Source organism: Cygnus atratus, chromosome 4, assembly GCF_013377495.2.
Source record: "Cygnus atratus isolate AKBS03 ecotype Queensland, Australia chromosome 4, CAtr_DNAZoo_HiC_assembly, whole genome shotgun sequence".
Lineage (NCBI taxonomy): Eukaryota > Metazoa > Chordata > Aves > Anseriformes > Anatidae > Cygnus > Cygnus atratus.
In genome coordinates, this window is record NC_066365.1 from 77,134,890 (window position 1) to 77,153,812 (window position 18,923).

Consider the following 18,923-nt stretch of genomic DNA (forward strand, 5'->3'; position numbering starts at 1 on the left):
CGCCGGGATTATCGCCCGCCCAGCAGCTCCAAGGGACGCCCAAATTTCCTCCCAGCGATCCCAAACGGCCTCCGCGCCCCCCTCCCCGCGTGCCCCATAGCCCGGCGCCCCCCGGGAGCGGAGCGGCTGGGGCCGAGGGCCTGATCCTGCTCGGCGCAGTCGGGAGAGGCGCAGGGCAACGTTTGGGGACTAAAAGGGGTATTTTGGAAGGGCCAACAGCTCGGGACCCGCTGCGCACCCAGCGCTGAGCGTGGTGGGGTCCCAACCCAACACGGGGCCCAGGCGGACCCCAAAGCGCCGCAAACCCACCCCAAAACCCCAGCGGGACGGGGAGGAGAGAGGAGCGAGGCGCACCCGAAGCCGGAGCCAGCGGCCCCAAGCGGGAACCGGGAGGAGGTGGCAGGCAGGGGACGGGGCGCGGGGGGCTGCCGGCTGCCACCCCCGCGGGACGGGGCCCCCGGTGTCCCCGTGGCGTCCCCGGGGGCTATATTTAAAATTCCTGCGGCTGCAGCTGGGGCCGGGGCGAGCCGTCCCCGTGTCCCCGTGTCCCCGGCGCATTGGTGACATTCCCGGGCCTCGGCCAGGCACCCGCCGGCCTTCAGTGACCTTGGGGGGCTGCCGGTAACCCCGCGGCGCGGGGACGGGCCCCTCCGGCCCCCTGGGCTCACGCCGGCACCGAGGGGGCTGCGGGGAGAAATTGGGGGGGGGGGGGGGCAGGCGGCAGCAAAGCCCCACCGGTGGCACGGGAAGGGGGGGGGGGGGGGGGACGCCCGGTACCCGCGGACCCCCCGGTGTCAGCGTCCCCGGTGCCGCCCCGGTTGGGGCCCCGCGGTTATTTTTTACCGCCCCGCAGCAGCCGCCCGGCCATAGAAGGAGCCCTCGGGCACCCCGGGCCCGGGACTGCCCCCGGTGCCACCTCGGGGGGTGGCACCTCGGCCCCCCCCCCGGGACCACGCTTACCGGGCACCAGGGGATGATACCGGGGGGGCCGGTACCGGGGGCAGGCACAGCACGGGGCAGGGGGGTCCGGTGCTGCGAGCCCCCCGGGGGGGTGACTCCGTCCCCACGGGGGTCCCCCCCACCCCGGGGTCCCCCTCACCCCCCCGGTAAACCCCATGCCCCCGGTACCCGGGCCCCCCCGGGATACCACCGCGGCACCGGGGGACGATACCGGGGACAAGCACAGCACGGGGCTGGGGGTTCCCGGAGCCGGTGCTGTGAACCCCCACGGTGTTGCGACCCCGTTCCTACGGGGGTCCCCAAGCAACCCCACCAACGCCCCCCTCCCGGTAAACCTCACCTCATCTCCCGGTGGCCCCCGGTATAACCACCAGGAACCCCCCGGTAAACCCACGGGACCCCCGGGGACGTGCAGCGGGGACGGAATTTGCCCCCCTCCCCCTCCGCCCCCCGCTTCCCCCCCCGGGGGGTCGTTCCGGTTCCCCTCCCACTCACCGCCGGAACGGATCGAGGGGCAACGGGAGGGGAAACCGCGCGAGGGGGAACCGGAGGGGTCCCGGGGCCCCCTCCCCCCCCCCCCGCGCAGGGGCGCTGGAGCCCTCCGCGCCGCCCGCCGCCGGCATCTCGGAGGGGAGCAACGGGGGCCCGCGGGCGGCGGCGCGGCCGCCGAGAGGGGCTTGGCTCCGCCTGGGGACGGGGGGGTACCGGGGGGTGGTGTGGGGGGGGGTGGGTTGGTGTGGGGGCGGGGTTACCGGGAGGGCACCGGGGGGGGGTACCGGGGAAGGGGGAGGCCCCACCCCCACGGGTGGTCACCCCGCGGGGGGGGGCGGGGCCGCGGGGACCCGGCCCCGCCCCCATCCACCCGAGGGTGTACCCCCCGGGGAGGGCGGGGGGGAGGTGGGGGGGGGGGGGGGGGGGGCAGGCAGCACCCGGTGCCACGCGCCCGCCACGTGACACGCCGCCGCCACCGGCAGCCCCCGCCCCAGCCCCGCCGTTGTTTACCACTTGCATTACCGCCACAACCGGCGGCCTCGCCTAACAGATACGCCCCCGCGGATATTTTGTAACGGCTCCTGCAATTGGGCGCCGCCGCACGCCCAATCAGGGCGGCGGGGTGGGATTTACCTCGTCCCTGGGTCACGCGCCACGTTGCCTCTGGGCCGGAGCCCCACGTGGGGCGCGCGCGTGCAAGGCAGCCAATCGGGCGCCGCGCGCTCGGCCACATCAGCTGCAGCGCTTCGGCCGCCTCTCCCTCCCATAGGCCAGGACGCGAATGCGCGCGGGCCCAATCGCGCGGCGGCACAGGCGGGAGGCGGGGCGGCTGGCGCGGCGAGCAGGAGTCCCTCCGCCGCCCCGCCCCCCCCTCGGAGCCCCCGCTGACCAATCGCATCGAGCGGCGCCTTGACTCCGCCCCTCGCTCCCTAAGCACCCGCACCCCTCTCCTTACTCTCATTGGCCGGGCGGCGCGGGGGCGGACCAATGAGCGCGCGGCGGGGGGCGGCGGCGGCGGACGGCGGCGGCGGCCCCGCAGGTACGGGGGGGGGGGGGGCGGGGGGCGCCGGGTCCGGGGGGGGCGGGGGCCGGCCCGGCCAGGTCCGATCCCGATCCCGATCCCGATCCGATCCCGATCCCGGTCTCCGGTCCCGGTCTCCGGTCCCGGTTCTCGCTTGCTGTCCCGGTCCCGGTCCCAGTCCCCGTCCCGGTTCCCGGTCCCGGTCCCGGTCCCCGTCCCGGTCCCGGTCCCCGGGCCCTCCCGGTGCTACCGGCGCCGGTAACGGGAGGTCTGTCGGTCCGTCCGTCCAAAAATCCCCCAAAAAAGTCCCGCCCCCCCCCCCCCCCCCCCCCGGTGCCCCCCGGTGCCCCCCCGGTGCCGTCACCTCCCGGGAGCCGTCGTCGGAGGCCGTCCCGGGGCCGGGACCGGTGCCCCCGGGGCGGCAGCGCCCGGTGTTGGGCGTCCCCCCGCCCCCCCCCCGTGCCTGCCCGGGGGATCGGCATCGCGGCCGGGGGGGATAAAGGCCCCCCCCCCCCGGTACGGCCGCACTGTGCGGGGTCGGCTCCGTTCGTCCCCCCGGGAGCACCGGGTTTGGGCTTGGGGACACGGGGGGGCAGCGGGGGCTGAGCGGTGTCCCGGGGGTGTTTGGGGGGCTGGGGGGGTTCTGGGACCCTGGCGGCTCCGTAAAGAACCGGTGCAGAACCGCAAGGGCCCCATAAGGAGCAGGGACCCCCAAGGGCCCCATAGGGAGCAGAGAACCCCCAACAGCCCCATAAGGGGCAGAGAAACCCCAAGGGCCCCATAAGGCGCAGGGAACCCTCAGCGGCCCCATAAGGGGCAGAGGACCCCAAGGACCCCATAAGGGGCAGAGGACCCCAAGGACCCCATAAGGGGCAGAGGATCCCAACAGCCCCATAAGGGGCAGAGGACCCCAAGGACCCCATAAGGGGCAGAGGACCCCCTGCGGCCCCATAAGGGGCAGAGAAACCCCAAGGGCCCCATAGGGAGCAGAGGACCCCCAACAGCCCCATAAGGGGCAGAGGACCCCAAGGACCCCATAAGGAGCAGGGAACCCCCAGCGGCCCCATAAGGGGCAGAGGACCCCAAGGGCCCCATAGGGAGCAGAGAACCCCCAACAGCCCCATAAGGGGCAGAGGACCCCAGCGGCCCCATAAGGGGCAGAGGACCCCGACGGCCCCATAAGCAGCGTCTGTGTGGCACTGGGACGCGGTGCCCCCGCTGCGGGGCGTTGCGGTGTTAATCCCGGGGCCGCCGGCTTTGGGGACTCCTTGCCGGGGAGGAAGCCGTGCGGGTGAGGTTGTCCCCGGGTTGGGGACGGAAACGGGACGTGGTCCCTGTGGGGGAACTGCTGTGGGGCCGGAGCGGCGCCGGGCACCGGGAGCAGCGGCTGGGGGGGACGGGAGCCGCGCGGGACCCCGGCGGGTGGCGGCTCCTGGCGGCTCGGCCAGGGCAGGAGGAAACCCAAAGCGCGGGGGGGAGGCACCGGAGGAGCTCGGGGGAGGCCCCGGGGCGCCGGTGGGCTCGCGGCGTGGCCCCGCCACGGGGCTGCCGGGGTGCTCGGTGTGGGGTGCGTCTTGGTGCCGGGCGAGGGGGAAAACGGGGCTTTGGGTTTTGTGGGGTCCCCGGTCCCGCCGTGCCCCCCGGGGGGGGGGGAGGGGGGGGGGCAGTTGTTTCGCCCTGGGTTTGTTCCTGCCCCTGCGGGATGAGGCGAGGACGCGGCGTGACGGCCGCCGGGACGGAGCGGGCACCCCTGCGTGGGGCTGGGCGCCCCGGGAAGAGCTCCGGCGATAACGGCCCCGTGTGCGCCCCGTGCCCCCGGGGACGGCCCCTTCCAGCACGGCCCCAGCTCCCCATCGCCTCCCCCTCTCCTCGCCCCGCTCCGGCCGGGTTTCGGCTCGGGGTGAGGCTCCCCGGGCCGGGCCGTGCCCAGCCAGCCCCAGCCCCGCGCGTCGGCCCCGGAGCCGTGCCCCGTGCCCCGTCCCGGGCAGGAGTTTCCCCCCTCCTTTAACCACCGGTGAGGTTTTTCTTGTTCCGGGGTAGCCGTCCCGCCTTGGTTCCGCCGAGCTCAGCGCCGTGGCCGAGGCGCGTGTAAAATGCCCCAAAAATGAGGGGCTTTGAGCCAAACTTGGGCGGGGGGGCAGAAAAACGGGGGGGATTGATTGAGTTCTGGGGAGCGTTACGGGGCCGGGCCCCGGCCTGGGCTCTCCCGTGCGCTGCCGCCTCCTGCCTGGGCTCTGCTTTGTTATCCTCAAAAGAAAAAAAAAAACAAAAAAAAAAAACCAAAAAGGAAGAAATCCGTCCCCCGTAGGTGCTGCCGGAGCTGGGGCGGCTGCGTTGAGCGCGCCGGGCGGTCTCCCCCATGCCGGGGGCGAAGCTGCCAGCTCGCGGGGCGGCAGGGACGGGCGCGCCGGCACCTGGACGCCTCGGAGAGCAGCCCGGGGGGCTTCGGCACCCCGCTATTCCTCCTCCGACGCCCCCCTCGCCGCTCAGCCCGGGTACCGAGGCGCCGGGCCGCCGCGAGCCAGCAGAGCTCCGGTTTCCCAGCCCGCGTCGTCCGAGCGCCTTTCCCGACAGAGAAGGAGCTCGCCTGGCCTCCGGCCCGGCCCCGGGCCGCGGGGAGATGAAGGGAGGCGAAGCCGAAGCGGGGCAGGGAGGCACCAGGCGAGCACCCGGCCCTGCTGCGCGGCTCCTGGGCTCGGCGCCCCCCGGCCTGGCGCACGGCCACGGCTCTCCGTGGGTGCCCCGGGTGCTCGGGGTGCGCCTCGGGAGCTCTCAGGGCCCGGCCTCGGGGCCGCGTCTGTGAGATCGACTTCATTTTGCCAAGGGGAAAAAGGAAAAAAAAAAAAAAAAAAAACCTATCCAAGAGCGCAGGTTTTTATTTATTTATTTATTTTTCTCTCTCCCCCCGTAATGGAGGAGCGGCAGGGCTGGGAGCAGCGAGCTGGCGGCGCCGCGCATAACTTGGGCGAGCGTCAACAGAGGATGGCCGCGCTCGGGTAAACAGCTCCGCGGCCCAACGCACGCACCGAGCCTGCCTGGAGAAGCGCCCCGGGACGGCGGCAACGGCGCTGGGCACGGCGCTGCTCAGTGGGAGCCCTTGGTCCTGCCGGAGCCCCGCGGGGGGCAGCGGGACCCCCAGGCCGGACCCCCCCCACCCCCCACCCCGGGGCTCTGCGTGGCCGAGCCCGGGAGCAGCACCACCGAAAAGCTTCGTCCCGCTGCTCGCTGAGCGCCCGCAGTACCTCCGACGGGGCTCTTTGGTGCCCCGGGCAGGCCGCGGGGCGCTCGGCCACGGGGCCGGCGAGCAAATCGCCTCTGCTCGCAGCCCGGAGGAGCCCGGCGCGGGGGCTCCAACGCCGAACGCGTCTGCGGGGACGCCGCCGTCTGCCTGCCCCTCTGCGGAGCGAAGCGGAGCACCTCGGCACGGCTCCGTGCCCCTGGGGGGGTCTCCAAAAGTTCCACGGTGAAGCCCGGGGGGGGGCTTCGGGGCTGGTAGAGGGGCTGGAAACGGGGCTTTCGACCGCATTCGGGTGTCGGTGTGCGAAACCTGCCCCGGGGTGGAAGGGGCTGGAGCGCGCCGGCGCCGTGCAGCTCCTCTGCCGTTAAGATCTGTTTATGCTGCGAGCTGTTTGCTTCGCTTCTCCTCGTCCTCCTGAAAAACCTGTCCTGCTGAGGGCAGCTCTGATGAAAGCCCTCGTGTTTCCCTGCGAGCCCGGGAGGGAAATGAAGCCCAGGTCGCCTCTTCGCGTGGCTGCCCAGCCCTCTGCTCCCCGGGCTGCCCCCGCGGGACGTGACGAGAGGCCGCGCTGCTTCAGTCCCAGCCTCTTTGGGCGCCGTGTGGCACCGTCAGAGGGTCCCAAAAGCGCCGCTTTTTGCACTTCTCCGCTGCTCCGGGCTCTGCCAAGCGCCGTGCCCCTGGTGCCGCCGAGGCAGGGAGCAGCCCTCCTGCAGCCCTCCTCCACCCCGCGTGGCGCAGCCGCGAGCCCTGCCCGGGGCCGGGTCCCTTCCTGCGGCCAGAAATTACAGAGGAGCCTGCGCGTGGGGCTGCTGGGGGGGGGCAGAGGAAGCTTTTTCTTTTTCCTTAGGAAAAAAAAGCCCACGAGCAAAAAAAAAAAAAAAAAAAAAAGCAGCTCGGTTTTTTCCATCCAGCCCTCGCCAGGCCTGGCTGCCCGCTGCCTGTGAGCCTCCCTTGACGAGGCACGGCCATCGCGTCGGCCTCGGCATCGTTTTCCTGCTGGATACGGAGCCCTTCTCCCTTCTCTGAGGGTAAAGGTGGCTCCACGGGGATCCCCCGGGGGCTGAGGGCCCCGCTGCGCCTCCCGTCCTGCCAGGAGCCCCCGCCTTAAAGCTGGGCCCCTCCTGGGCACCGAGGGTTGGTTTAGGGCTGGGCTGGCGGCAGGGTTTGCTCTCCGACGGGAGCGGCACGAGGCGGCCGCGGCACCCACGGTGCTTCGCGCCCCTCCTGGCTGCCTTTGGTGGGCGAGGGGGGGTCGCTGCTCCCAGGGGCTGCGGAGCTGTCGGGGTGCAGACGCGATGTCAGCTGCGATGCGGGTTGAAACAAGGGGGCCGTGTAATTTCAAAGGGGATGCGACCGGTCCGGGACGCTGTGCGGGGACCTTAGTGCGGCGCTCAGCAGCAGGTGCTTAGGTGGGGGCGCGCGAACTGGTGGGTTCGAGCTGGGGACAGGAGCTCGGCATCGAACGGGGGCCCTGACCTGGGCTCCTCCTTGCTCTTCTGCCTCTCCGGCCACGCGGGGAGGCTCAGGGAGGTCGCCTGCTTCGCCCCCACAGTCCTGAACCGGGATGAAGCGTGCCCGGAGCACCCGTGGTGCTCGTCAGAAACCGCTCCTGGCTCTCGGGGGGGAGAAGCACGTCTCCCCTGCCAAGTGTTTGTTCCCACCGCCGCTGGTGGTCTCCGTCGCCCCCCTCCAGACCCGATTTCTGCTGGAAAAAAAAAATAAAAAAAAAAACCAAACCCCTCCGTATCCGCGAGGACAAGAGAGCGGATTTCTGCTGCCCGCCCGCCCTGCCGGGAGGGCGCTGGGTGCTCCCTGCCTGTCCGCAGCCCGGCTCCAGGCACGGCCTTCACCGGGGCAGGGGAAAACACAAACCGGGGAGGAATTCCCTGCTGCCGGGGCGCTTCTCAGCACCGTCGCGCCGGCCTTCCGTCTGGGCTCGCCTGCTGCTCCTGCACGCCCTGCTCTCGGTCTCGGTGCCGCGTTGGCACCCTGCAGACCTCCAGAGGACGAGCTCCTCGCTGGCGCCGAGAGCGGGGATTGCCAGAAGGTTCGGGCGCCTGAAACCCGCCCCTGGTTGGTGCGTCTGACGCCGTCTGCCGTAGGGCAAGGCCGGCCTCGCGTCGCCAACTCGCCAGCTTCTGTGAGATGCCCTCCAAAAATAAAAACCTACGGCACAGGCACAGGGACGCAGACCCTGCGCGGGCGTTCTCCCAAATGATTTGGTGCAGGGGGCGATCTGCTTCGTGGCGTTGGGACCCTGGCCGCGATGACGACCTGCTTCTGGTCTTTTGGGGTGCGCCTCAAATAAACAAGCGAGGGTTGGGTGGCTCGACCTGCTTCCTGCGGGCTGGCGAAGAGGTCAGGCCGTCCGTGCCGAATCCCCAGCTACCTGCGGGCTGCTGTCGCGGCGGGAGGGTGCTGGGGTTGCTCCGACAGCGACGGGTTCCTGCGGGTAACGAGGTGCTCACGGGGAGGGAGCGCGCCGGGCGGCCCCGAGCCGGGGCGTGGGGATCCGTCCGCGCAGGGAGAGCAGCCCGAGTCCCGCAGGGTGCTGGCTGCTGCCTCTCGGTGCTGTGCCCCTGAAAGGATGCCCCCGTTACGTGCCCGCAGCCCCCGTTCGGGACCCTCCGGGTGGATGGGACCTTCGCGCAAAGCCGTGTCCGAGTGCGCTCTGGACCGTCAAACCCCTGAGCTGCTCCCAGCGCTTTCCGGGCGAGGCTCTGGGAACAGCGCCGTGCCTCTCCTGGAAAAACGTGGCCTTGGAGCAGGGGGGTTCACCTTGGAGCAGGGGGGTTCACCTTGGAGCAGGGGGGTTCCTGCTGCGCCTGCCCCATTCGCTCTCGGCCGACGTGGCTCGTGGCAAGCGTGCCACCTGCGAGCCGCTCGGGGCGCGGGACCCGGTGGCAGCGGCGCGCTCACCACCACCACCACCACCACCACCACCACCCCCCCCGGTGCCTTTCCTCCCAGAGGCAGGAATGATGAATGGCTCCGACGTTGCCAGCACCACGACGCCCAGCCCCAAATCCAAGGAGGAGCAGGTCGTGAACGGCCACGGTGAGAAGGAGAACAACCCCTTCGCCGAGTACATGTGGATGGAGAACGAGGAGGACTTCAACAGGCAGGTGAGAGCGGGGGGGCGGCGCCGGCCCCGCGTTTGTGGGGGTGAAGGGGGGGCGAGGGCAGAGCAGAGGAGAAGCTCTCCCCCCAGCTCTCCCCCCAGCTCTCCCCCTTGCTTGGTGTCGGGCAGGGGTCCAGCTGCAGGGCAGAAAACCCCATGACGCCGCCGGCCCCGTTGGCCGTGTCTCGGGGCTGGCAATAGCACCGTGCGCTCCTTTTGTACCTCGCTGTTCACCTTCCACGTGCTCAGAGAGAACCGGTGTTAAAACCGGGGCTCTGAACCTGCAAGCGCTCGTGGCTTTGCTCCCTCGGCACCGAGCTCTTGCAGCCAGTAATGTCACTGCAGGAGGAGCCTCCGTCTCGGTGCGATGGTCCCGATGCTCTGGGGGCGGGCAGCTGGCAGGAGAGCTGCCCACCGGGTGCTTCGGGCAAGCTGGGCAGGCTCTGGGTGCTCTGGTCCGTGGGGGGGGGTCTGACAAGGAGCCACGCTGCGGGCAGAAAGCCTGACCTGGCCCGGAAGCAGAGCCCTCGTCCCCTCCCTGAAGCGTCCCCCCCTTGAAACGTCCCCTCCCTGAAGCGTCCCCCCCCAAAACGTCCCCTCGAGCTCTGGCTGCAGACCCCCGGGTGCGGGGAGGGAAGCCGGAGCCTTGGGGAAACGCAGGCAGGGAGGGAGGGAGGCCCCATCTCGTGGCCCCGCCACACCCCTGGTGACCGAGGCAGGATTTCATCAGCTCTGCCAGCGCTCTCAGCAGAAAATCTCCGCATGGCGAGGCTCCGGCTGCTCCCGCGGCTCTGCCCCGTGCCGGGCTGTGACTCAGGGCCCGGCGTTTGGTGCCGGCCCCCGCCAGCAGCGGCGCTGGTGGAAACGTGCGAGATGCCTTAGTTCGTGTTTGGAAGGCGCTGCCGTGATTGAAAAGTGCTGGAATTAGAAGGCCCAGCGCACCGCTGTCCTCCTGCGGCCCGCGGGACGGCAGGTCCTGGGGGAGCGCAGGGCAGGGGGGTGTGGGCAGGCACCGTGGAGGGGCTGGGGCTGGGGGGGCTTCCTGAGCCGGCACAGGGCTGCAGGCAGCCCCCAGGGCATCGCAAAGAGGGGCAGGGGGGTCACATCGCCAGGCGCTTGCCTCTGCTTCCCCCAGAGCGCCCGGAGGTGCCTCAGAAACGCAGCCCCCGGTGGGAGCAGGGGACGCAGCAGGCACGGTGCTTGCAGCAGCAGAGAGGGGACGTGTACCTGCCGGGGCCACCCGGGGCTGGAGCTGCCTGTCCCCAGAGCCGCCTGTCCCCAGAGCCACTTTCTCATCACCTCACAGCTCTCCACGCTTCGTCCTCGCCTCCTCCGCACGGCTTTCCTCGGGTCAGGCGCTGGGGAAGCGGAGCAGGCAGGTGGCTGCCAAACCCAGGGGCTTCCTGGCACAGCCCTCCCCTATTTACGCTCCCGAGGTTCCCCGTCCCGTGGAGCCGGCGGAGCCCGGAGGGCGAAAAAGGGAGCGGTGGGCTCACGCTGCGAGGAGCGGCTGTGCCGGCAGCGGGCCGCTGCAGCCCAACCCGCAGCAGGAGGCGACAGAGCCGTGGGGTTCGGGGGTTCTCTCTGCTCTGTGAGCTCGTGCCACACCGCGTTCTCCAGGACGGCCGCTGGAAACCCAGCTGCGGGTAGTTATGGGGTGGCTTGGTGGGGGTGTGGGAGGGCGTTCCTGGCCAGAACTGGCTCCTGAGGCTGGTGCGGGGAGGCTCTCCAGTAGTTCGGGCTGGAGGCAGCTTTCGGGGCTTCCCCGCTTGCTCGCGAGAGATTTAACACCTCCCGTGGGGAAATCTGTCCCAGCTCCGAGTGAAGAGTTGAAGAGGTGACTCCACGGCACCGAAATCTGCTCCTGCCCCGGGCTCGGGCTGCGTTCGGTGCGCTCTGTGCGCAGCCCCTGCCCTGCCTCGCTCCGTGTCCGTACCGGGTGTAATTTAAATAATAAAAAGCGCCGGGCCGGGCGCGTCCCGGTCCTGGAGGGCAGAGCTGGGTGGTTTGCTGGGGTTGCCTTCCCAGCCATCCCATAGGGGCAGGCTCTGGCAGGGGCTGGTGGCACGGGCCGGGGCTGCTCCCCATCGTGGCAGGGACGGAGCTCGCCTCTCCCTGCAGGACCTCGGTCGTGGCTTCTGCTGCCTTGGCGCTACGCCGAGAGCTTTCAGCTTTTCGGAGCGTTTTGTCCCCTCGGGACTCGCCTGCTCTGGCTGCCCCCGGGGCACCGCCGGGTCCCCAGGCAGGGGAACACGTCCCGATGCAGTCGGCTTTTGCCAGGTGGGGCTGGCACAGGGGAAATGCCAGGCCCAGTAGTTTGCTGACGGCTCTCTTTGGGCAGGTGGAGGAGGAGCTGCAGGAGCAGGAGTTCCTGGACCGCTGCTTCCAGGAGATGCTGGACGAAGAAGACCAGGACTGGTTCATTCCCTCGCGAGACCTGCCCCAGGGCATGGGGCAGCTGCAGCAGCAGCTGAACGGGCTCTCCGTCGGCGACGGCCACGCTTCGGAGGACATTCTGGTAAGAGGACCTCAGAGGGCTTGCTGCGAGGCCTGGCGACGAGCAGAGCCCTGTCCTGGGCAGGGGACGGACAGGGGGATTTCCTTTGGGGTTTTCCCCACGGGGTGTCTGTGCAGGGGCTGGTGGCGATGTGCTGGCGGCGGTGCTTTTTGGAGCTTACTGCACGGGCACCTGTTTCGGGGCATATCCTGAAGGTACAGACATCCCAGCTCCTCATCCCTTAGCGGTGGGAATGGGGCTGCGGCTTCACACCCGCGGGGTGTTCCCCGGTCCCCGGGCACGCTGGGTCCGTCCCTGCCTTTTGGCCGGAGCTGGGCTCTTTGGGGCGCCCAGAGGGAGCCCAGGCACCGAGCACCCGATGCGTGTACCCGTATTTATGGAACATAAAGCTGCCGTGCAGCTGCTGATGGAGCTGCTTTGCCTCCCTCTGCTGCCGGCGGCGCTCAGTGCAGCTGCTGGCACCTCGCAGCCTGCGCCGGCAGCTCCGTGCTGAGGCTGGAGCAGGGGGTCCCCTGCATCTCCCCCCCCGCAAACCCCGCCTGGGAGCGGACCCGTCGGAGCTGGCGCCCCTTAAACAGCACCTCAAGGGGCGAGGGTGGGCTGGGGAGAACCCGCGGGGTGCTCTGCACCCCTGGAGGCTTCGTCTGCGTGGAAACCCGTGGCAGAGCCCCTGCAAACGGGGTCGGGTCTGCGGGGGGACACAACGCTCGCCAGGGGGGTGCCGCTGTTTGTGGCCGTGGGCGGACCCCCGTCCTGCTTCTCTTGCAGAGCAAAAGCAACTTGAATCCAGACGCCAAGGAGTTCGTGCCCGGTGTGAAGTACTGACGGGGGGCTGCCTTCGGACAGACTGGGTCCCCGTGTCCCCGGCTCCGGTGGGGACAGCGCTGGGGGCCGGGAGGGACGGGGCGCGACCGCGCTCTGCGGCGCCGCGGAGCCGCTGCCCCGTGGCGGGATCTCGCTCCACGCTTCCAGTTCCTTCTTTTCCCTTTTTTTTTTTTTTTTAACTCTTCCTAGCACTTTTTTTGGCGGTTTTTGCTTTCTAGGACTTGCGGCCCTTAGGTCTGTCCTGGAGCCCAGCACCCCTCCTGCTCCAGAGGCCAACTGTGCCGCGTGCTGCGGCCCCGCCGGCGGGGAGCCCGGCCCCTCGCTGGGTACAATTTGGGGGTCCCTGCCCGCCCGAGGCCAGGAGCCACGCGGGCTCCTCGTGTTTCCGTTCGACAGGATTTCTTTAGCTAAAGGACGGGTGAAGCGTTACAAGACCGCACGCCCCAAATCCCTGCGAGCAGCAGGCTGCCCCAGCTCTCGGAGAGGTGCTGAGCGCTCCTTGGTGCGCTGCTGTGCCGAGGTGGCAGCATCCTGCCTGCTTGGAGGGTCCTGGGCGCCCCTGCGGGGGGCAACCTGGTGCCCCGGCCCCCGCCCGCCTTGGGGGGGAAGTGCTTCTGCCATACAACACGTTCTCCTTAACGAATGTTCCCCCCGACCCTTGAGCTTACCCGGCATTACAGGCTGCGGCTCTGAAGCGTCTCTACCTTCGTTTCTCGTTGAAATAAATCCAAAAAGAACTGAACGCAGCCCGTTCTCAGGCGTGTGGCAGAGCGGGCCGGCACTGAGCTGGTCTCAAGCAGCCTCCCTGGGAAAGGGGAGGACCCCCCCTGTAAAGGGGAGGACCCCCTGTAAAGGAGAGGACCCCCCTGTAGAGGAGGACCCCTCCATCACCTGCAGGCTCTGCGGGTGCCAGCCACGGGCTTTTATCTCCCAGGAGCCTTCTTCCTCCCCCCCGCTGCCCCTCGGAGAGCAGATCGCCTCCTCCAGGGGTCAGTTTTGGGGTCGAGGGAGGGCTGAGCCTGCTTTTGGGGCTGGAGGCGAGGACACAGCTCCAGGCAGGGCAGGCCGGGGGTGAGGGCAGCATCCCCCTGCTGTCCGCGGTGCCCGGAGGCTGGCATTCGAGGCAAACGCACCGCGGGGGGCTTGCTCCAGCCCGGCTATCCCAGGTGCAGCTACTTCCAGTATTCCCTTTAATTAAACAGACCGGTTAATTGGTGGGGGGGGGGGGGGTTGGAGCGATTACCGATCCCTCGGGGGCTGCAGAGATGGAAGCTAATGGCCTTAGCTGCAGCGGGCGGCTGGTCCCTCCGGGCAGCTCAGCACCGCTCAGCACACAGCTGGACGGCGGGCGCAGCTCGGGGTGCTCGGCCCCGCCGTCCCCACGCCGGTACGGAGCTGAGCCCCGCTGCCTGGAGCTGAGCCCCGCTGCCTGGAGCTGAGCCCCGCTGCCTGGAGCTGAGCCCCGCTGCAGGAGGCATTGCCCCACTCGCTGCCTTCTGGTGTCTGCAGCGCTGCAGGGCCGGAGCCGCTTGTGGGGGGGGGGGGAGGGGGGTGTCGGAAGGGCGTGCGTGCGCAGCCTCCTGTTGTAGCCGTGGCTCGGTGTTTGCCCCCTACCTTTTTTCTGGTTTCTGTTTGATTTCTTAAAAAAAAAAAAAAAAAAAACGACCTTCCGAGGACGTGCTGTAAATTTCGGACAATGCATCATTAAAAATAAACCGTTTCTGAATCGAGCAGTGCAGAAATCTTCCCTGGAGGCTGGGTAAGCTCGCCGCTCAGCGCCAGCTCCATCACACGCCTCGGCTCAGCGCCGCCTGTCCCCACGAGGATTTGCTTCTCGCCGTGAGCAGATACGAGACCTGCAGCAGCGGTGGATGAGCTCGCCACTTGCAAAGTGCCGCTGGAGCCGGGCTGGAGCCACGCACCCGTGATTACTTTGCTTGCATGGAGCAGCGAGGCGGCTCGACATGCTCAGAGGGTTTTTCTCCTCTCGCTCCTGGCCGCTGCTTCCCCCTCCGCCGGCCCCGCGGCGTTAAATTCCCTCCCCTGGATCCGCTCCGCAGCGCTGGCTTCAGCATCCTCTGCTGGAGGCGGCTCAGGAGCGGAGCAGGACCCGGCTCCAGGCTGCGCCCGGCCAGGAACTGGCACCGGGGGAAACCCAAACCAAACCCAAACCAAACCCAAACCAGGAACCCAGCTGGGGAAGGCAGGGGAGACGATTCCCAGCGTGGAAGCGGGCAGAGGGCAGCCCCCTTGGGCTGTGCCTTCCTCCAGGACTTCTTGCCCGGGGCTCGTCCTGCTGCTGGATGGGGACGTCTGTGCACGGAGCAACCCGACGGGACGGCTGCCGGAGCAGGACGAGCCCCACGGAGAGCGCCTGCACCTCCCGACCAGCCTGGAGGGGCCGATTCCTCCCCGGCCCGTCCGAAATCCACAGCACCCGAGGCACGGACACTGCAGGGCAGCAGCGCCGGGAGGCCTGGGGATTTGTTTCTCCCCTCTTCACCTCGTTTAAGAGCCGGAGAAGTGCTGATCGCAGCTGTTTGTCCTGGAAGGCAGCGGCAGCCTGGTCTGGTGCTGTAAGTTCAGGCACGACCCCGTGCTGCTTACTTCAAACACAAAGAAGCAAAATGGGCAGCCTTTTTTTTTTCTTCTTCCTCCTTTTTTTTTCCCCTCTTTTCTTCCCCCTTTGTCCTCTTTTCTTGCTTCCCCCTTTTCCTCTTATCCCTCTTTTCCCCTTTGCTCTCTCTCCCCCTTTTCTTTCATTTCCTTTAACTTTCATTTGTCCCCTTTATTTTCATTTCCTCCCCTTTTCTCCTTCCTCCCCTCTCTCTCCCCCCTTTTTCTTCTCTCCTTCCTCCTTCAGCCCAAGCCCAGCCCTTACCCCTGCCCCAGCGGACGCCACGTGCCCGGCCACAACCTCCCCGTGCCTGCAGCTCCCTGGGGCCAGGAGCGAGCCCGGGGCTTGTGGGCACCACGGCCGGGTGGCCCCATAGCCCCGTGTCCCCCCCCCCCCCGTACCGAAGGATGGCATCAGACCCTGCCCTGGGGTCTGATGTGGTCCCTTCCTCGCGGGAGCTGACCGCGACCATCCCCATGCACCTGCTGCAGGGCGCTGGGACCAGGACCACGGTGACGAGGGGACCACCCCAGCTCGGAGCTGGTGGCCACCGATGGCACCTTGCGGCCGGAGCACGTTGTGGCCATCGGGAGCCTTCCTCCTCCTCCTCCCCCTCCTCCTTCCTCCTCCCCCTTGGCCCCAGCACCCGAAGCACCGTGCAGCCAGCGGCTCTGCCCCTTCCTTCCTTTTATTGCGGCGCTCCGGAGCGCACTCGTACAAAACCCCGGCTCCTCCGTGCGCAGCAGGCACCGGGCCCCAGCGCGGCGGCGGCGGCTCCCCCGGCTAGAAGCGGTGGCTGTAGAAGACGTCCACGTTGCTGGCGTAGTCCAGGGGCAGCGCCTGGCCGATGCTCTTCGCCCCCAGGCTGGCCGCCCCCAGCGCCGACGAGTGCCTCAGCTTCAGGAGGCTGAAGTGGGTGAAGGGGCCCCCGGGACGCTCCCCCCGGGCCTGTGCCAGCACCCGGACAAATCCTGCGTGGGGGGACGGAGGTGTGGGGGCGGCGGGAGCCACCGGCACCCCCGGGAGGTGAGCAGCGAGATGAGCGTCCCATGGGGAGGGGGCCCATCCCGCCCCACTGTCACCAGGGGGCTCGGGGGGAGCGCAGGAGGACACGCGGAGCTCCCACAGGGCGTGGGGCACCCCCCGTCCCCCCGCTCACCTTCCCTCATCATCTCCCAGCTGTTCCAGACCGAGCCCACGCAGACGATGGGGAGCCCCAGCTCCCCCTGGAACAGGCTCTGCGCGGGGAGCAGGCGGCGGCTGAGCCCCCACCGTGGTGGGAAGCGGGGCCAGGAGACCCCCGGGGCCCAAAAACCCCCAGGGCCAGGAGATCCCAGGACCTAGAGACCCCCCCAGGACCAGGAGACCCCTGCTCCGAGCAGCTTCCTCGGCACCATCCCAGCGGCGCATCGGGAGCAGGGGGTCCCACACCCCTGGGTCAGGACAGCCCCACCAAGGACCCCAGGGACAGGAGCAGGGGACGTCCCCGTCCCCCACCTCTCACCTCATGGATTTTGGGCAGCACGGCGACCACGTGGCGAGCCAGCACCTCCCCGGCCTTGTCGAAGATGTGGCAGCACAGCGGGTCCCCAGCCTGGGCACCTGGTTCCGAGAGGGGCAGCGGGATGGGGACGGGGACGGGGACTGCTCGCGGCGTCCCCGTGCTCACGGGTGCCCGTCCCCACCCCGACGGCCGCTCCCCATCGCTCGAGGGGGCAGAGGGCGTTCGGGTCGAAGGGCGGCGAGAGGAGGGGGAGTTGGGGTGCTGGGGGCTGAGAGGGGCAAAGCGGCCAGAAGCGAGAGACGCGGGGAGGTCCCCGGCGGGCACCCAGCGTGGCAGCCCCGAACGCCCCCCCCCCCCCCCAGGACCGCCACCACCTGCTTCGGGTCCCAACCCCAAACGTGCACGGTGCCCTACCCGCTGCCAGCTTCTGGCAAAACCCCGCAAACTTGGCCTTCTCGAAGGTGCGGTAGAGATGGGTCAGGAGCCCCATCCTGTCCGAGACCTGCGAGAGGGCCCCACGGTGAGCCCTGCGTGATGCTGGGCACCCCCGCCATGAGCCCTGAGCGATGCTGGGCCCCCCCCGAACCCCCCCCCCGCCCCGTTTGGCACCTGGAAGTACTCGAACATGGCCTGCTTGACGTGCCCCACGTCGTGCGGCGGCGCCTCCAGGTTGTCCATGCAGTCGAAGACCACCTTCACCGCCTGGTGCGCGATCCAGTAGGCTGCAGGGCGCAGAACCAACGTGGGACACCCCCCCCCCCCCCCATAACCAAAACCCCTTCCCCACCCTCCTCATCCTCACCGGAGCCTTCGTCGCCCATCATGTGCCCCCACCCGCCGCAGCCCGTCTCCGAGCCGTCGGGGTTGACGAGCTTGCAGTTGGAGCCGGTGCCCGAGATCAGCACGATGCCACCTGCGGGGCGACAGCGTTCGGGGACACCACCGGCAACCCCCACCCCACACAACAACCCCCCCCCCCCTGCCCCGGGTGAACCCCCCGGGGACCTTCCTCGCCCCCCCTCCGGGGCCGTCCCCGTACCGCGGTCGGTGGCGGTGGCCATGGCCCCGACGGCGTCGGAGGTGACGCGGTAACTCTCGCTCAGGCGCGGGAAGCGGCGCCGCAGCTCCTCCAGCAGCAGGGCGACGGCATCCTCCTGGTCCCCCCCGCTCAGGGACAGCCCCTGCCACCGCGGGGGGGACGTCACCCGGGGCGGGGTGGGGGGGGGGGGGCGACGCGCGGGTTGGGGGGCGAGGACGGGGGCTCACCAGCGAGCGAAGGGGCACAGCCGGGTCCGCGCCGGCCTCGCGCTTGGCCTCGCTCACCAGCTCCTGGATCCTCTCCACGCACGTGGCGGCGCCGACCAGCTGGGGCACCCCGGGGAGCGGTGCTGAGCCCCCGCCAGCACCGGCGGTGTCACCTCGGGGTTTGGGGACACCCCCCCCCCCGTGTCCCCAACCCGTGTCCCCGTCCCCCCCCCCCCACCCCCCCGGTGCTTACCCAGTGGTTGGTGCAGGGCCCCTCCGCCTCGGCCAGGATCCGGCCATCCCCGGCCACCAGCACCACCCGGGAGCGGGTGCCCCCCCTGCGGGGACGGGGACGGGGACGGGGGGGGGGGTCACTGCCGGGCCCTGCGCTGCCGGGCCCCCCCCGGACCCCCCCAGGTGCCCCCCCCGGTGGGGATCCCTCGGGTGGGGGCTATGGACCCTGCTTTTACCCCCCACCCCCCGGGACTCTGCACCACGATCCCCCCCCCCCACAAAGGGGCACCGGGGGGTGGGGGGGGACACGGGGGCGCACGGGGGGGTGCAAGCAGCGGGGGGGGAGGCAAACAGCGGGGGGGAGGTCAGGAGAGGTCTGGGGGCGCGGATGCGGCCCCCCCCCGGGCTGGGGGTGCCGGGGGGGGGGGGGCTGCAGGCGCTCCCCCCCCCCGTGTGCTGGGTTCCGCCCCCCCCCCCCCCGGCGCGGCCCCTCACCCCTCCACGCCGCCGAACAGCGCGGCCATGGCGGCGGCCCCCCCCGCCCCCCCCCGCGCCCCGCCCCGGTCCGCCCCGGTCCGCCCCCCCCGCGGGAAGCCGCGCCCGGGAGGCGGGGGGGGGGCGGTGCTGGGACACGGGGACAGGAGGGACGCGGCCCCACGGCCCCCCCCCGCCCCCCCCTCCCCCCGGCAGGGACAGGGGCAGGGGCAGGGGCAGGGGCAGGGGCAGGAGCAGGGACAGGGACAGGGGCAGGGGCAGGGGCAGGGGCAGGGACAGGGACAGGAGCAGGGACAGGGACAGGAGCAGGAGCAGGGACAGGGGCAGGGGCAGGGGCAGGGGCAGGGGCAGGGACAGGGGCAGGGGCAGGGACAGGGGCAGGGGCAGGGGCAGGGACAGGGGCAGGGACAGGGGCAGGGACAGGGACAGGAGCAGGGACAGGGGCAGGGGCAGGGGCAGGGGCAGGGACAGGGACAGGGGCAGGGGCAGGGGCAGGGGCAAGGAACAGGGACAGGAACAGGGACAGGGGCAGGGGCAGGGGCAGGGACAGGGGCAGGGACAGGGGCAGGGGCAGGGGCAGGGGCAGGGGCAAGGAACAGGGACAGGAACAGGGACAGGGGCAGGGGCAGGGGCAGGGGCAGGGGCAAGGAACA

The 18,923-nt window shown here is 70.3% G+C and overlaps 2 protein-coding genes across 4 annotated transcripts; one reads left to right on the forward strand and one right to left on the reverse strand.

Moving 5' to 3' along the window:
• The first annotated feature begins 2,447 nt into the window (after window positions 1-2,447).
• On the forward strand, window positions 2,448-12,921 carry PAIP2B (poly(A) binding protein interacting protein 2B). 2 transcript variants are annotated; one of them, XM_050710426.1, is made up of 4 exons: window positions 2,448-2,491; window positions 8,682-8,836; window positions 11,174-11,350; window positions 12,119-12,921. In XM_050710426.1, exons 2-4 carry the CDS (start codon window positions 8,690-8,692, stop codon window positions 12,173-12,175), a joined length of 381 nt encoding a protein of 126 aa, XP_050566383.1. In that variant the 5' UTR covers window positions 2,448-2,491; window positions 8,682-8,689; the 3' UTR covers window positions 12,176-12,921. The 2 variants fall into 2 exon arrangements, with proteins under 2 accessions (XP_050566383.1, XP_035427668.1); XM_035571775.1 differs by lacking the exon at window positions 2,448-2,491 and adding an exon at window positions 3,738-3,764.
• A 2,541-nt stretch (window positions 12,922-15,462) lies between these two features.
• Window positions 15,463-18,320, reverse strand: NAGK (N-acetylglucosamine kinase). Of its 2 annotated transcripts, XM_035571755.2 has the most exons (10): window positions 18,271-18,320; window positions 17,795-17,879; window positions 17,563-17,661; window positions 17,336-17,477; window positions 17,099-17,209; window positions 16,906-17,018; window positions 16,711-16,798; window positions 16,297-16,394; window positions 15,952-16,030; window positions 15,463-15,763 (listed from the first exon to the last, which is right to left on the reverse strand). In XM_035571755.2, the coding sequence occupies exons 1-10, from the start codon at window positions 18,297-18,299 to the stop codon at window positions 15,576-15,578; spliced, it is 1,032 nt and encodes a 343-aa protein (XP_035427648.1). In that variant the 5' UTR covers window positions 18,300-18,320; the 3' UTR covers window positions 15,463-15,575. The 2 variants fall into 2 exon arrangements, with proteins under 2 accessions (XP_035427648.1, XP_050566382.1); XM_050710425.1 differs by lacking the exon at window positions 15,952-16,030.
• Between the last annotated feature and the right edge of the window lie 603 nt (window positions 18,321-18,923).

Coding starts and splice junctions, on each gene's coding strand:
- PAIP2B (XM_050710426.1), top strand. CDS start 8,690: ATGATGAATGGCTCCGACGTTGCCAGCACCACGACGCCCAGCCCCAAA. Junction 8,837..11,173: donor AGGAGGACTTCAACAGGCAG/GTGAGAGCGGGG, acceptor CTCTTTGGGCAG/GTGGAGGAGGAGCTGCAGGA. Junction 11,351..12,118: donor ACGCTTCGGAGGACATTCTG/GTAAGAGGACCT, acceptor CTTCTCTTGCAG/AGCAAAAGCAACTTGAATCC.
- NAGK (XM_035571755.2), bottom strand. CDS start 18,299: ATGGCCGCGCTGTTCGGCGGCGTGGAGGG. Junction 17,210..17,335: donor GGCCACCGCCACCGACCGCG/GTACGGGGACGG, acceptor GTCGCCCCGCAG/GTGGCATCGTGCTGATCTCG. Junction 16,799..16,905: donor CCATGTTCGAGTACTTCCAG/GTGCCAAACGGG, acceptor GCCCTCTCGCAG/GTCTCGGACAGGATGGGGCT.